This window comes from Vanessa tameamea, chromosome 6 (assembly GCF_037043105.1).
Source record: "Vanessa tameamea isolate UH-Manoa-2023 chromosome 6, ilVanTame1 primary haplotype, whole genome shotgun sequence".
Lineage (NCBI taxonomy): Eukaryota > Metazoa > Arthropoda > Insecta > Lepidoptera > Nymphalidae > Vanessa > Vanessa tameamea.
The window spans coordinates 4,262,528-4,281,482 of NC_087314.1; the positions used below are offsets into that span (position 1 = coordinate 4,262,528).

The window sequence follows — 18,955 nt, forward strand, 5'->3', positions numbered from 1 at the left end:
CTTAAATAACTACCTTTTAAAGAAAACAAGCAATATCATTATATACGTAATAATTGCTATTTTTTTTACTTTTAAAACGTTAAGTTTGTGTTATATTAAATTACTGACTGGTGTCAAAAGGAGAGGTATTATATGGTTGACATATCTGTGTATCTTTGCGTCTATCGTGGTGTTGTAGTTCCCAAGTGAATGGACAGATTATGATTTTTTTTATAGACGACTTATTTGAGAGTTTTGCGATTGATAAAAATCAAATGTTATAAATTTGTAATTTAATTTTGTTATATTAAAAAGATAATTATGATCTATTTGTCTAACTGCGTAATGTCAGTATATTACATAATATTACACGTAGTGCCGTCGGGGATTAAAGCATAGATTTTTTTGCAGTTGCGAATACTCGACTGAGCTACATAAAGCTGGCCGTTTGCACTGGGAACTGGACTTGCTTAAAAGAAAACAAAATACATTTTTGGAATGAGAAGGAACCGGGGTATAAAAATAAAATCATTTGCGCCGTACCCATTTATAATATATTTATTTTCAAATGCAAAGGGATGAAAAATAAATAACACCTGTGCCCTGGTCCACATCAGCCCTGGTTCCATAACATACCGATTTTAATAAAACAAACGCTATAATCTGTTAACCTCAAGGTTACTACAGTACTACAGGTCACTACAAATTTTTGACTTTTTCCGTCGATATTTAATAACGGTGAACGATACGTGTAAAATGCAAAGGACCATAAATGTAGATCGTAAAAAAAAAACAGCAAAACAATATTCTACAAACATTTACATATCTCAACGGAGAACCGAGTTATTATGACCCTTTTTTCAAGATGGCGGAAATTGTACAAAGGCTTTTTTTGTCGACAATTTAAAGTTAAGTTTTTCTAGCCCCTCCCCCACGTAATATTCAAAATTGGGATTTCTCGGTTCATTTGCATTTCCAAATGTATGTAATGACTGCACTATACTGACTTTTTAGTTTTTAGATACTTTCCAAAACCTTATTTCTTTCTATTTAATTCTAATTATTTTCCTATGTTTTTGTCATTTGAGTTATTTAAAAAAATTACCAATGGAGATTTGTTTTATATATACTTCCTATTATATCTTATTTATCAAATCCTTTCTTGGTGGATTGAGAATCATTACTTTCTGGATCTTGTTTTTTTTTGTTTTCTAAGTGATCTTTTTTTATTCTAATTAACTAACTCAAAGCGACCTTTGTTGACGTCTTCTCTGGTTTTCAACGAGTACATTCTACAGACGAACTCTTCAATTTCCGGATTAAATTGTTTTAATACCTCTCTTTTTATCCTAAAACTTGGACATTCATTCAAAACACAGCTCAAAAATCACTCAATTTTTTATGTGATAAATAATGTTATTAACATTGAAATAAACACTTCGAAAATATTCAAAAATTTAATCGATGCGTGCACTTCTTAGGTATAAAAACGTGTTACTGGATGCTCTGACTACGAGACACGTGGCTCGTGTGAAACTGTGTCACGTAAATTCAAATAAAATATGTTAATATTTTGAGATAAATTATTTTCAGTACTTAAATTTACAAATTATGAAAAAAAAATACGGTATAGTTTATAATAAATAAAATGTCATTTTCTTATATTTGTCGGATATATATTTGTTTACTTTAAAAAATAAAATCTAAAAATATTTAATTTAAAATTGAAGGTTAGCAGCATATTCCACCACGCTGCTCCAACGCGAGTTGGTAGATTCACATTTGGCAGTAAATGAACTCTCGTGTTAAGTTTGTCTCTATACAAATATTATAATTATATTATTTTGTATTTCTTTGTGGACATAGTGACGTATGACTTTTAGTTAAGATTTATAATCATCAATTCATCTATTAGTCAGAGAGTTCATCTATAAAAATATTTAACTTACCTATTTGATAACAAAAGCAATATCTAATGCTATATTCTCTCGTAATATACTCGAATTCTTAATATATATCCTGTTACTACAAATATTTAATACAAAATAAAGATTTTTTTTCACGGTATCGTTATGCGTACACCTTTGAAATTTTAATCTTACATAACCTATACGCTACAAACCTTGTAAACTGAGATGTTGTGTATCTTGTACCTGTAGTTACGCCGACTCACCCTTTCAACCGAAACACCACAATACTAAGTAATATTGCTTAGTACTAAAGCATATGATAAGTGGGTGGCACCAGACGGGGTTCCACAAAGTGGTACGAATTAAAGTGAAACGACACTTAATAAAATAATTTAAAAAACTCCCATTTTAGTTCTAGCTAGTATTGTTTTAATGACGTATGGATCGTTGAAGCAGTTCATCGATTATATTTTTTATTAGCTGTGCCCGCGACTTCGTGCGCGTTTGAATTTAATAAAAAGCGTAACTTTTTTTTTTACATATAATTCTAAAATAAAAGTAGCCTAAGTTACTCCTTATTACATCAGCTATCTGCCAGTGAAAGTCCCGTCAAAATCGGTCCAGGCGTTCCAGAGATTAGCCGGAACAAATAGACAGACAGACAAAAATTTTAAAAATGTTATTTAGGTATATGTACCGTGTACCTACATATGCATTTAGTAAAACGCGGTTATTTTAATATTACAAACAGACACTCCAATTTTATTATATGTAAAGATACATATATAAATTACTCCGTTAGAATTTGATCATATTTTAAAAAACTACTTATTATAATGTTATTATGAAATAAAAAAATTTAAACACTTCACCTGATCTTTATTATCACAATTAAAGTTACAAAATAAATATAATTACTGAAAAATAATTACTGTATAAATAAATCATAACCGCGTGGAATGGTGGCATGAATGCTAGCTGCATTTCCCCGTTGAATCGCTATTCCGATCCTTTGGGCAAAAAACGAATCCTTGTCTTCACTGGTGACAGGAGGACTCCTGTCACCAGTGAAGGCAATACGGCGAGGTGTTGTACTTTTAATGAAGCTTTTTGCCGCGTGGAATGGAATGTAGTGTTCCTTTAAATCACTTAGTATTCGTATAAATTGTTTTTTTTAACTGCAACATAAAAAGTGTATTAAGACGAAGAAGTGCTCTCTATTTCATACATTTATTGACACACAGTTTTTTACTGGTTACTCCTGGGACTTAAAAGATAAGGACGTACCTTCGGGATATAGATGCGTGAGATCTGCGAGACCTGGCGTTACCTTTTTTTAGACGGCTCTGAGGAGGATCGCAGTTGGGATGGCATCGTGCTGCTGTACGCACTGGCATTACTATCCCTTTTCAAAATAAAAAAATCAATTCTAATAGATAACTTTATTATTACATTAAATAAAATAAAAAAAAAACATGGCGAGTCATTTTATGATTGTGGAATTAAATAAAGGCAAAATTGTAAGAAACCGTCAGTGAGGGGAGCAAAGACAAGATAAGTAGTTTAAATTACAAATTAAAAATAATATTCCTGTATATAATAGCTGTAAAATTTAACAAGACTCATATAATTTTTGAATTGCTCCCGGAAAACACGTAAAGTCGTTAGTACTACGCCTAAACTCATTCTGGTTACGTCGGATTATGTGAGTAAGGGAATATGTGTGTTTGCGCACACACTTGTGTATGTCGGAGATATTGACGGGTTTCCTGGTACAGATTCCATCACAGTGAAACACAATCAATTTAGAGAAGCTTTATTTATTATATTAACAGTTTATTGTTTTTAAAAAGTGTCCATGCAATTACTGCAAATTCATTCTTGAAATAAAGTTTAATATAAAAAATGTATATTTATTTGATTATTATTATTACATATAGATCTAAATAATTAATTTAAAGTGAATTACTTAAAAAATAATATAAGCCCACATTTTTATTACATAGTAATATATATGACACAGTAATATACTTATATGACACATTAGAGGTGGCGCTGCAAGACGAATCCAAATTAAGTTTTAATTATTGCATAATTAATTCAATTTGATTCAGAATAATTATATTAATTGTGTGAGATTTTATTTTGCACATTACACAGTCAAATATATAAATTTATTTTTAAACAATAAATGAAACATAAAATATATTTAAAAGATTAATACAATCAAACCAAATTCTAATAAATATTAAAGATTCATAAACAACAGTATATTCACACATAACGATTCAAATATAAATCCAAAGTGCTTTAGACATTTACGTAATAAAATATAATCATTAAAATTATGATTAACAATATATAAAGATTAATATTTTAAAACCATTGCCGATAAATTGACACCTACAATTTATACTACGCTAACTCGAATTTTAGTGAAAATCGGTTTTTGTGCCAAGTTGTTTAGAATATGTTATTTTATATGTATTAATAAAATCGTGAAGAAATATACAAAATTAACGAAGTTACAAATGTATACAACGCTAACTAAAGGCAATTATTGAAATCAATCGATTTATATTACGCTAACAATTATTAGCGGAGTGTGCGCACACTTTCGAGTTAGCGTAGTAAAAAAATTGTTGGTGTCGAAATGGCGACATGCGTCCACGACATGTCTATTAATTATTAGAGCCTTATAAATAACATTATCATGTTTACAAATAGCTATTTCAATAAATGTTTTACGCTTTTAAGGCATCTATCTAATAAAATATAAACGATGACATAAAACATAAACATAATTATTTGACAACCATAATTACCGATAGATGGAGATTTGCGACCATATGTACTTGTGTTGTGTGTGTGATATGCCCTGCGTAGTTTGCTGGTTTCCCTTGAAATTGATAGATATAATAATAATAATTGATTGATAGAAATATGAGCCGAGATGGCCCAGTGGTTAGAACGCGTGCATCTTAACCGATGATTTCGGGTTCAAACCCAGGCAGGCACCACTGAATTTACATGTGCTTAATTTGTTTATAATTCATCTCGTGCTCGGCGGTGAAGGAAAACATCGTGAGGAAACCTGCATGTGTCTAATTTCAACGAAATTCTGCCACATTTGTATTCCACCAACCCGCATTGGAGCAGCGTGGTGGAATATGCTTCATACCTTCTCCTCAACGGGAGAGGAGGCCTTAGCCCAGCAGTGGGAAATTTACAGGCTGATTATGTTATGTTTATTATGTTATGATAGAAATAATATCTCTATGTCCGTAAATCACATGTAAACTAGTAAACGCCGAATCGTCCGCAGATGTTTATATGTATATTTATTCAATTCCGTTGATGCTTCCTAGTTTTTTTAATTTAATGCCTAGCAAAGGGCGGGAATACCATTGTATCTCATTCCTAACCTTTTTTAATGTTACTATACTATATACTTAAATAACTACTTTTTAAAGAAAACAAGCAATATCATTATATACGTAATAATTGCTATTTTTTTTACTTTTAAAACGTTAAGTTTGTGTTATATTAAATTACTGACTGGTGGCTGCGTCTCTGTTCGCGTGACTTTAAGCCTCAAAAGGAGAGGTATTATATGGTTGACATATCTGGGTATCTTTGCGTCTATCGTGGTGTTGTAGTTCCCAAGTGAATGGCCAGATTATGATTTTTTTTAAAGACGACGTATTTGAGAGTTTTGCGATTGATAAAAATCAAATGTTATAAATTTGTAATTTAATTTTGTTATATTAAAAAGATAATTATGATCTATTTGTCTAACTGCGTAATGTCAGTATATTACATAATATTACACGTAGTGCCGTCGGGGATTAAATCATAGTTTTTTTGCAGTTGCGAATACTCGACTGAGCTACATAAAGCTGGCCGTTTGCACTGGGAACTGGACTTGCTTAAAAGAAAACAAAATACATTTTTGGAATGAGAAGGAACCGGGGTATAAAAATAAAATCATTTGCGCCGTACCCATTTATAATATATTTATTTTCAAATGCAAAGGGATGAAAAATAAATAACACCTCTGCCCTGGTCCACATCAGCCCTGGTTCCATAACATACCGATTTTAATAAAACAAACGCTATAATCTGTTAACCTCAAGGTTACTACAGTACATCAAGGTCACTCTACAAATTTTTGACTTTTTCCGTCGATATTTTAATAACGGTGAACGATACGTGTAAAATGCAAAGGACCATAATTGTAGATCGTAAAAAAAACGGCAAAAAAATATTCTACAAACATTTACATATCTCAACGGAGAACCGAGTTATTATGACCCTTTTTTCAAGATGGCGGAAATTGTACAAGGCTTTTTTGGTCGACAATTTAAAGTTAAGTTTTTCTAGCCCCTCCCCCACGTAATATTCAAAATTGGGATTTCTCGGTTCATTTGCATTTCCAAATGTATGTAATGACTGCACTATGACTGACTTTTTAGTTTTTAGATACTTTCCAAAACCTTATTTCTTTCTATTTAATTCTAATTATTTTCCTATGTTTTTGTCATTTGAGTTACTTATTTAAAAAAATTGCCAATGGAGATTTGTTTTATATATACTTCCTATTATATCTTATTTATCAAATCCTTTCTTGGTGGATTGAGAATCATTACTTTCTGGATCTTGTTTTTTTTTGTTTTCTAAGTGATCTTTTTTTATTCTAATTAACTAACTCAAAGCGACCTTTGTTGACGTCTTCTCTGGTTTTCAACGAGTACATTCTACAGACGAACTCTTCAATTTCCGGATTAAATTGTTTTAATACCTCTCTTTTTATCCTAAAACTTGGACATTCATTCAAAACACAGCTCAAAAATCACTCAATTTTTTATGTGATAAATAATGTTATTAACATTGAAATAAACACTTCGAAAATATTCAAAAATTTAATCGATGCGTGCACTTCTTAGGTATAAAAACGTGTTACTGGATGCTCTGACTACGAGACACGTGGCTCGTGTGAAACTGTGCCACGTAAATTCAAATAAAATATGTTAATATTTTAAGATATTATAAATTATTTTCACTACTTAAATTTACAAATTATGAAAAAAAATACGGTATAGTTTATAATAAATAAAATGTCATTTTCTTATATTTGTCGGATATATATTTGTTTACTTTAAAAAATAAAATCTAAAAATATTTAATTTAAAATTGAAGGTTAGCAGCATATTCCACCACGCTGCTCCAATGCGAGTTGGTAGATTCACATTTGGCAGTAAATGAACTCTCGTGTTAAGTTTGTCTCTATACAAATATTATAATTATATTATTTTGTATTTCTTGGTGGACATAGTGACGTGTGACTTTTAGTTAAGATTTATAATCATCAATTCATCTATCACTCAGAGAGTTCATCTATAAAAATATTTAAATTACCTATTTGATAACAAAAGCAATATCTAATGCTATATTCTCTCGTAATATACTCGAATTCTTAATATATATTGTGTTACTACAAATATTTAATACAAAATAAAGATTTTTTTTCACGGTATCGTTATGCGTACACCTTTGAAATTTTAATCTTACATAACCTATACGCTACAAACCTTGTAAACTGAGATGTTGTGTATCTTGTACCTGTAGTTACGCCGACTCACCCTTTCAACCGAAACACCACAATACTAAGTAATATTGCTTAGTACTAAAGCATATGATAAGTGGGTGGCACCAGACGGGGTTCCACAAAGTGGTACGAATTAAAGTGAAACGACACTTAATAAAATAATTTAAAAAACTCCCATTTTAGTTCTAGCTAGTATTGTTTTAATGACGTATGGATCGTTGAAGCAGTTCATCGATTATATTTTTTATTAGCTGTGCCCGCGACTTCGGGCGCGTTTGAATTTAATAAAAAGCGTAACTTTTTTTTTTACATATAGTTCTAAAATAAAAGTAGCCTAAGTTACTCCTTATTACATCAGCTATCTGCCAGTGAAAGTCCCGTCAAAATCGGTCCAGGCGTTCCAGAGATTAGCCGGAACAAATAGACAGACAGACAAAAATTTTAAAAATGTTATTTAGGTATATGTACCGTGTACCTACATATGCATTTAGTAAAACGCGGTTATTTTAATATTACAAACAGACACTCCAATTTTATTATATGTAAAGATACATATATAAATTACTCCGTTAGAATTTGATCATATTTTAAAAAACTACTTATTATAATGTTATTATGAAATAAAAAAATTTAAACACTTCACCTGATCTTTATTATCACAATTAAAGTTACAAAATAAATATAATTTGATCAAAATGTACAGTGTATTATTGTCTAACCGTATAGAGTAAAATTATTATCAATAAAAAAGTTTTAACGTATATAAAAATAAAATATAAATTAACAGAAATATATTTATTTCATTTATTAATAAAAATATTCTATTTAAATGTCTCAATTTCGTTTATTCTTCTCATCCTTTCGAACGTCCAGTCACGTGTTACGGTAGTTGTTACGAGTATCAATTTATAAAAATCCTACTAGGCTATGTTTAGCCGTTTACATGTATGTCAAATTGAAGTAGTGCAAATCACATACTCACATGCATACATATTTTACTTTTTAAACTTACTTTTTTACTTTAAGGTAACTTTTAAGCAATTATTAAAAACTTACTTCATGATCACGTGAATAAGAAAGATTATTATATTGATTTTATTCATGACAAAAAATATAATTATAAGTTCTTATATTACATATCTTAGTTTATAATTTTCTATAACCATTCTTTGAACATTCATACAATGAAAACATATTTATTTAATAAAATAGATTACATGTTTAGGGATGAATAAATTGGCGTTTAAACGTACCTCGACTCGAACGCTAATTTCAGGTTTTTAATAGAATTTATCGATTTGAGAACGGAATATTAGAGAGATTATGCAGACTTATATTATTAAATGTTATATATTTCTATAATTCTTTATTACATTTCGTAGCACTGACATTTTCATTCGATATGGTCTTCCGTCTGTTATAACTCTGTCTGTAGAAATGTAGAAATAGAATTAGGAAGAACGCGGTATTGGTACCGATGAAAGTCGCTACCCCGCTTGACGGCGGGCATTCCGAGTTTCGAACAGCTACGATGTAGTGTATTATAATGCATACGAACTGTACCTGAAAAGGAAAACAAATATTAATTAAAAAAAAAACCTGCAATCTTAAACACGTTTAAGTATAAAATAAGTATAATCAATTAATTTTTTTTTTTATGTAATAGTTAGGCGGACTGATAATATGATAAAATGGATTAAAATACTGCTGGATATTATCCTAAGCCCGCTAACTACGTCTCTTAAAAAAATAGAGAGAGGTTACCAAAAATGTTTATTTTATAAACTGAATTGTAATCAGAAACTTAAAAGCAAAAAACTCAGTTGTGTACGTCCAAATTCCAACTCATAATCTTCATTAAAAACCAACAATTACTTTAAATTAAATGTTGAATAACTTTAAAATATATGTAAATGTAATATATGATATATTTAATTGACTAACATATAATTAACATACTATAACGATGTTACTGTAGTATTTTGTTTCAAGCGACTTGGAAGCCACGAAATCAATCAATCAAAGAAAAAAACAAATTAATATATACATTTGTAGTTAATTAATTCGAATGATTAATTAAACAGGCAGACAGTTTAAGAGTCCTTGATTTAAAGGTTAAACAAACAATGGAGATAACACTGGACAATAGCTGAGGATCAAATTTATTGTTTTGTAATCAGATAAAATATTGGGACATTGTTCTGAAACGGAATAGAAATAAAATAATAATTGAACGTTTACCTAAGTCGAGGTAGGATTGTTAACAGTCCACAAATTGATAATCAAAATAAAATATTTACTCATATGATAAATAGTTACAATATAAGTCTCCGTCAATATTACAACGATAGTAATAATATTAAAATATAAACATCGCCTTAATACCAAGTAATCTATCCATATTAAGTGTCGTATTGTTATTAATAATTCATAAGGAATATATTCAAAATAAATTTAAGCGTAATTAATGAGTTTCTTCTGGATGGAAGCCGAATGTGCCAAACTGATGGTACCTTATATTTTATGTCCTTATCTTGTTTGATTGCAGATTTAACTGTTCTCGTAAGGTACAGCAAGCAGCATAGGTAAATTGTATTAATTTCAATGCCAGTGCTTGTATGGCATTCAATAATCTGTGATGAGAAAACTGGTACTTACCAACTGAAATTTCGTCATGTATTTCTTCCAAAAGATGTATTTGGCAACTCTCGGTCCGAGAGCGGATAGACCATAGTAAGTATACATGAACACGTGAACCAAGGAATTGAGGAATCCGATGAAGACTAATGTGTCCGAAGGCCAGTATTTCAGATAGGCCCAGGTGCCAATCATCATTATGGAGTGGTGGTAGAGATGGAGGAAGGTGATCTGGTTATCCTTTTTACGAAGAACAAAGAATACTGTGTCTAAAAGTTCCGTAACTTTGGCCGCGAAGTACAACCAAATACTAAAGAGAATCTGAAACACAATATTAAATGTTAATTTTCTTTTAATTAATTAGATAACATTTAATGCAAATGATACATGTGGGGAGCATCTTATAATATTCTTCCTAATCATTTTAAGCGTTTGTTTTAAATTTTAAATTAATTGGCTCTATTACTTAAACTCCTACAGACTTTTTAAAATATTCTATTACAAATTTACTCGTTTGTAGAATTCACTTACAATAAACTAGTATGCATAGATAATACGAATACATTACAAATTCACAAGATAATACATTAACTCACAAGAGCCGAGAAGGCCCTGTGAATAGAACGCGTACATCTTAACCGATGATTGCGGGTTCAAGCCCTGGCAATTTATTTCCAGCTCGGCGGTGAAGGAAAACATTATGAGGAAACCGGCATGTATCTAATTTCAACAAAATTTCGCCACATTGTGATGGCATATGCTCCTAACCTTCTCCTCAAAGAGAGAGGAGGCATCTTAGCCCAGCAGTGGAAAATTTACAGGCTGTTATTATTATGTTATTATAAATTCACTTTAAGCCTTATTCTGTACTGTTGAATTATTAATCGTCGTCATATCGTTATATTTATTTAATGTTAATTATTATTTAAGAGTTACTTAAAAGAGAAAATAACCAAATGTAATTTACCTCGTTCCGTTCGGACTCTTGGTTTATGAAACAAGTCTTCGGCACTAGTCCATGTTGTAGTAAGTGTCTTAAATACTAAAAAAATAGAATAGAATTATAAATATTTGTCGTCATTTGTGTCTGAAGTGCAGCAAAGTGTCTCATAATGTTGATGGTCAAATTAGAATATGAGACAAAAGGGCCGGCTGATGGTAAGTGAACTACATTCTTTACATTGCCAATGCGCCACCAATCTTGAGAACTAAGATGTTATGTCCCTTGTGCTTGTAAATTCAAACAGGGAGACATAAAACTAAGTAGAACTATTTGGTTGTTGAATATCTATCGAGTGAGTGGAAACCCAGACAAGCTTGCACAAAGCATAACCGTCAATAAAATCAAGTCATCAATTAATATTTAACAGTTTTTTTTTTTAAATTAATAAAATGTTATACGTATATTACACTTTAATATTAAAAAAAAAAGTTTATTAAATTCCTACTGAACGAGATAATACTGCTACTCGTAACTGTTTACTTTGATTTTTCAGATTATTTTAAAATTTCCAGTAATTATAACTTTGTCATATATTGTAAAAAATATATCTTGCTTACCTTTTGAACTAAATATATGGAATAAACTACTTGGATCGCGTTGTATAGCAGCAGCACTGTTGTCAATTTATAGGGTTCTCTCTTTACCATTAAAGCTGGTCCAATCTTCAGTACATATAATAAATAAACTGCTAAAATCACCATCACCGGTCCAGGCGTTGACATGAGCGGTAGAAAATCCGTTTCTTCATCTAAAGACAAAAGAAAAACATATTTAAATGTATGTATGTTATGTAAATATTGTTTCAGTCATAGAATCATTAAGCAGCAAGGGGATGAGATCAACCGCATAAGCTTTACAATGGCACATAGTAATTGTGCTTTGATTGATATGGACTCTGTGCTCTAGATGTGTGGGACATTTAAAGCCATTAAGGACATTAAATCTGATTGGACGGTTGACTCTCTCGTTGAGGTGAAGGTTTAGAAGTCATTTCATTACATTGCACGTGTATAATTTGATTGAAAGACACATACATCTGTATTTTTCACCTTTTGTAAATATCTTTATAATAAAACAAATTAAGCTCAGTGGTGCTTGATCGCCCTTGTACTTTGCAAGTGTCGGTTCAAAGTCAGACTGTCGTTGGCTTTCTACAAGCACTTTTGAATCATCGATGGACTCATTACTAAGCATTCCACGCTGACAAAAAGAACTGGTAACGCGTAATACCGACTACTTACGTGAAGTAGTTACTTTCTCTTCAATGAAATTATTTATATTTTACTCGCGACTCACCCTAGCTTCGTACGGGTGCAATTTATTAATAAAAAGGTGATGATATAAATATATATTTTTTTACACTATAATATTCTAGAATAATGTAGCTTTTTATCATTGAAAAAAAATATATATAATTGGTTCATTAACATAAAAAAACAAATGTTAGTTCTTTTTAATGTATACGAGTAGATGAAAATCAAATAATGATTTTTAAATTGAGATATTATATTATACATAAAATTTAAATTACATAATTAATGACAAAATTTAAAGTATTTACAGTTTTGCTTTTAATGAATTTTCGCATGTAAGAGAATGGTGTTATCAGTTATAAGTTTATCTCTGCTTGCTAATGAGAAGAAGCAATCTTTACATTTTTTTCTAATAGATATCCCATACGACTTGCACGCCAACTATTGTATATATGTTAATGTGTACTGCCTTCATATAAGTGACAAAATAAATTGCATAAACATTAAACTTAAGTATATAAACGATGCGTGACTATTAAATATACAAACAAAAAATAGCAAACAATTTTATTTATTTCTATAAATGCGAAACACGATCGCACAAACGAGTCAGGCCTGAAGTTACCTAGCCTAGCACTTGTACGTCAGACCAAGTTCTAATTAACATGTTTAATCAAAAAACATATTTTTCGCTAACGAAAAAGAACATTTACATTTATAATAAGTAGTAGGTGACATAACAGAAATAATGAACCTTTCGTTTTATACTTTGGAATTCAAAGTTTCCGGTTAATTTGAATAATGTTTGTACCTTAAAAATAGTATAATGTTAAATCAAAACTAAGACTGTTTTTTTGTGTAAAAGTTACAATCAAGTGAGCAACATGTTTTTAATAAAATTTTAATTATTTAATTAATTTAAAACATTGTTTGTGCAAACCTGTTTGTGTAGGTTCACTATACCACTCATCCTCTGATCTGACTACCATCACATATAGTACCGCCAAACAGATTAACAGCCTGTAAATTTCCCACAGCTGGGCTAAAGCCTCCTCTCCTTTTGAGGAGAAGGTTTGGAGCATATTCCACATTGGTGTCTACACATGTGGCAGATTTTCGTTGAAATTAGACACATGCAGGTTTCCTTTTTATTGAGTTGATAACTTTGTATAACAATGTTACTTACATACAAGTCAAGCTGATAACTTCCTTTATTTGAAGTCGGTTAGAAATAATTCAAAACTCCTCGTAAAAGCCCATTTTAATAAAGAATATAATGATTTGAAAATAATGAAGTTTACGTGGGTTAGAATGTACTTATAAGATTTTTAGTTTTTCCACAATCCATACGATATTTGTGCTGGAGAAAAGGGTACACCTGTTACTTGACTGCTTGAGAATACGGTTTTACAGCAGAATCCCAAAAAGCGTCAAACATATATATATATATATATACAATTAGTGAGTTCATGATTGATAGCACACATCGGGAATGAAACGAACGCCTACTGGCTATTTATGTCTAGGTATATGTTAATAATCATAAATTGTCAAAATAAAACCGTCTGCGTTTCTTTCACTGGTTCTTCTCGGATCAGCGTATAATCTTTCTCGAACCGGAGGTCGTGATTAATTTGACAATAAATAACTAAGTGTAATGCTTCTATTTTGAATAAAGGAATTTGATTTTGACGCGACCTGTTATTGTGTTAGTGGAGGGGTGAGGGGTACTCTAAGCCATTTACTGATAATGTTTATGCAAAATTTCATAATGTACGATTGAGTCGTTGAGTTGCGGAAGCGTAACAAATAAACTATTTTATTTACAATATGAGTTAGGATGTGCAAGCTCATATCTGCATAGCAGTATGAAATTCCAAAAATAGATAGGATCTCAGCTGAGCCACAAAAATCGTAATCATACCCGATGTATTAATTAGTTAAAACAAATGTATAGTCTCCAAATGCGATGTAATTCGTGCATATAGACAAAGCGCTTTAAAGATAATATATACACAATCAATGAATTATGCAAAATCGTTCGTTTTTGTTTTTAAAAAACTATATTTAAGGTAGGTTCACATAAAGAGTTCTTCATTCGAATAATTATATGCTCATGTAATTATCTGTTGTTTCAGACAATACGATACTGATAGCCGTGGGATTTTTTATTTAATTTTATCTGTGGAAATTGTTCCTTTTTTGTTTCGCTTGCGATCAAGCGTGAACAATTTAAAGGAAATATGATAAATTGTTATTAAAGGAAGGACGACGATTGAGGATTTTTTTATGTGGCCCATAGACTGCAATAAATATTAATTTATTAAATCTTTCCTTAAATTATTGTCAATGTGTTGCCAACGATGAAAAATAAGAGGCTCTATTTGGACTTTTGTACCTATACGGATTTCAGTCCTTACATTGAAATCGATCAATGACAAATGTTTGGCAGTAGAATAAGAGATATATTGAACACAACAGTCAATATAATAAAAGTAATTTTAAAAGTAATTTCAAAAATAGAAAAGTAAATTTAGATAAGGGGCTTATAAACTAGCAGTTGTATCTCCCAGACAATTTCATTTGTAGTCTAATTAGACATAGGGAGGAATAGTGAAAATATAGAACATATATATAATTTATAATTAATTACATATTTGAAAAATATATTTCGATTTCCGGGATAAAGACAGGTTGTATATCAAGTACATAATGTTGTTGATATGTTCGAACTAACTCAGTGAGGTCATGATTGATATACATATGTTCAAAATTTTATGGTTAATATTTGGCACATATATAAATATAATATTATGAATAATAATATATACTAATACTAGAAATGTTTGCTGCTCTTTCACGGCCAGACCATTGAATCGAATTCGATTAAATTTGGAATGAGGAAATCTTACACAATATGAAAGGACATTTTTATGCGTAACGCCTGTCGAAATACTCCAAGTATATTATAATAAATAATCGACTTTGTTGCAACGCACCGACAGTCTGTAACACATCTACAAATATCGTCATGATAATTGCCATACATTTGAGCACAGAGAATATTTTAGCGCAAATCGGATCCGATCCGCTCATAGTATATTTTAAAGATGCAATGCAAAGCAAGCTAGATCAATATAAGCCTGAAGTTTGTGCAATTTATCATCATGCAACTATAAAACATTAGATATCCTCAAACAAAACATTAAAAAACAAAAAGTAAGTGTGTTTGTTCGTTTGTATTTGTTAAGGAATTGTGTTTATATTGAAGTATTGTTTATTGCGCTGAAGTGCTTTTAAAAAGAACTTCTGCGCATTAAACACGTTCTTTACACTCTAATAACACTTGTAAACAGCAATTTTCTAACACTACAAATATTTAAAATAAGCTAAATTCAATATTAACTTATGATAATGGTATTGCGTTGATTTTTCATAAAAACATTTATTATTTGTCTCATTGTCTGAGCTGTGTACAGTTGGTCTCACTGGCCTTGACGGTATCACCGGTTTGGGGGTAAAGTATTGACTCTCAGCCGAAACGGGAGAACGTGAAGACTCAGTGATACGAATGTCCTAATGGCTGAACTTCTGCGAGAATGTACTTTTTTTTTTGTACGTTGTCAATTAAAAAGCTTGTGTACACCGTGGGACATGTTTTAATTGATGTACATAACGGTCTCGTTCATGTTAAGCGAAGTGTTGGCCTTTATGAAGGTTGCCAAAGTTGCATTTTGTGCCAAGTTTTTAATCGCCTCAGTAATACGTCAGTTGAAATTCTTAAAAAAACCTCTTTGCGTCATATTAAACTGTGGTAACGACATGAATGCAAAACCAACCATTAATTTAATATAATTAAATAATAATAATACTGGCTCACTTATACTTCAAATTAAAAGACAGCAGTACAAAGTATTGCTGTTTGTGAAAGGATAACATGTTAAACGTAAACATACCCAGGGTCTTCCTCAGTACCCTACCGTTCATAGCTTATTCGTAGAATGCTTAATAGACATCTTCCTAGACCTTTTTACTGATTGCCAAAACAATTGGTACGTACACAGACTACTGCCTATGCCTTCGTCTGACAAGGTTTGCTAGTATTATATAACGGTTGGGTTACTTAGTTACGGTTGCTTTTATTCTAGTCGACAAATGTATACTGAAATACAATATAGAAGACATATTTTACATACATATATTAACAGCCGGTAAATTTTCCACTGCTGGACTAAGGCTTCCTTTCCCTTTGAGGAGAAGGTTTGGAGCAAATTCCACCACGCTGCTCTAATGCGGTTTGGTGGATACACAGGTGTCAGAATATCGTTGAAATTAGACACACGCAGGTTTTCCTTCACGCCGAGCACGAGATGAATAAACACAAATTAAGCACATGAAAATTCAGTGGTTCTTGCCTGGATTTGAACCCGAAATCATCAGTTAAGATGCACGCGTTCTAACAACTGGGCCATCTCGGCTCCATATAGAAGACACGGGTATGTCAAAACAACTCAAATGCAGAAGCATACGCCATTAAGTCATAAAATTCGTTTCATATAATTATAGTTGTAATAAGGAAATAATTTCTCATAATTTTCTATAGGAATCATTAAACCGTAAATTGTATGTGATCATAAAAACAACAATGTTATTTTCAACCGTAATGCTAAACAAAGTGTGAAACTCAAACAGTGTTGGAATAATCATGACTTGATACGTTATTGGTATAAATCACAAAGTGATACGAAATACGTTCATACGTATCTGTTTATATATTCGTATGTAGATGTAGATATGAATTGTTATAAGTTATTTTTAAACGTAGGCATGAAACATACCTAGTTCCTAATTCTAAAATAAATAATTATATTACACGGTATGCTAAATTTTTATTCGTAGTCATTTCCTTCTTTGAAGAAAACCCAATTGTGAGACGACCAAAAGTTTACACTATTGTAATTTTTATATATTATTTATATCCCACTAGTATTATAAAAATGAATTTCGCTTTCTTTCTTGTCTGCTATAAACTAATTGTAAATAATTTATCTTTTGATTATTATATAAGACAATAATTAAAATAGTATGCACCAAACTTATTACCATAAAGCGTCCTTTACGAACAAATTCTGTTGATCTGCTGACATGACGTCATACAAAGGAAAAAATAAAACAAACGTGACTCTTTAGACGTGATAAAAGTGACACCTTTTGGCATGACAACAGGAGTAATGTGGCAGGACAATATATATATGGCGAGATAGGTCGATTGGTGCAGGAATGAGACAGATTTCTTGAAGAGATCGGTGAATACCCTGACGTGGAATAAGGAAGGCTGTGTTCATGATATATAATATAATATAAGGATAATTAGTGTGACTTTCCGAACGTCATACGTCAAGCTGTCAGATTGATTTTAAATTTATTTACTTTTGGCGGGAGGCAGCACTATACTGTTAGGCGTATCATTGTTATAATGTTTTTTTTTAATAATATTAGCAAACCAGAAATTGATTAAGGTATTTTGTATACATAAAACAGTTGACTGTTACAGGTAACATAATACAGTTACAGTTACATAATACAGTTGTAGGTCCATTATAATAGAGGACATATTTATTAATAACATAGCTAAGCTAATATTTAAAGTAAAGTTAAAGTAACAATCTTTAAATGGTGGGTCATTCGATTGTTGGGCTAAGCATCATGTTTTACTTTATGTCATATGAATCTTAACATAAAGTAATGCTGCACATAAATTAACCTTGAAATGTATCTGTCACTGTCAACATATCACAAAAAAATGTTCATGTTAAATACGTTGATCTTACAAACGCACGTTGCGAATGTTTTAATGTATAATGACGTCATAAAATTCATCCTCATATTTTTGATTACACACAAATCCCTTCACTCTTTTTCATTCGCCGTACGAATTATAAAAGTTACTTAAATCGAGATGGATTTAATAAACTATACGTGTAAAAAAAAAGCCATATTTTTAGTTAAAAGTAAAGTAACGTCATGTATTACCATTGTATGTGATTACTGGCGATACAAATTCTTTTAATCACATTTCTTTGCAAGGTAATGCTGATAACAAAATAGTTCTGTAATCTTATCACGATTTTAATGTAAAAAAAAAAAGAAATATCAATTTTACTTACATTGGCTCTTACTCAAGTCCCAAACAGGAAATCGTATTCCAACATCCGCAGACATTATGAAATGCAACAGTGAGATGATCTTCTGCAAAAACAAAACACAATTTCAACACTGAAATAAATCACAGTCACACATACTGATAATCGTAATCGCAAATACGGCCATACGTGTAAAACACTCCGAGTACTTTAATATTTCACTACAAATCAGAATATTTAGATATAAATAACGAAATTAAGGTTACAACAGCGATTGCACTTACAATGCGAAAAATGACACGTTTCTGCGTTGATATTAGGAAGTTATTTCTTTAATAGCACTTTTAACGAACTAATTATATAATATAGATTAATTATTGATTCCTATATTTATTAATGAATTGTTTCGAAATAATTATTAG

At 30.8% G+C, this 18,955-nt stretch overlaps 1 protein-coding gene across 1 annotated transcript; it reads right to left on the reverse strand.

Annotated features, from left to right (window-relative positions):
* Positions 1-8,636: 8,636 nt before the first annotated feature.
* LOC113393234 (very long chain fatty acid elongase 7-like) lies at positions 8,637-18,706 on the reverse strand. The gene is made up of 5 exons (XM_026630018.2): positions 18,558-18,706; positions 11,695-11,885; positions 11,102-11,176; positions 10,156-10,455; positions 8,637-9,060 (listed from the first exon to the last, which is right to left on the reverse strand). The coding sequence occupies exons 1-5, from the start codon at positions 18,610-18,612 to the stop codon at positions 8,854-8,856; spliced, it is 828 nt and encodes a 275-aa protein (XP_026485803.2). The 5' UTR covers positions 18,613-18,706; the 3' UTR covers positions 8,637-8,853.
* Between the last annotated feature and the right edge of the window lie 249 nt (positions 18,707-18,955).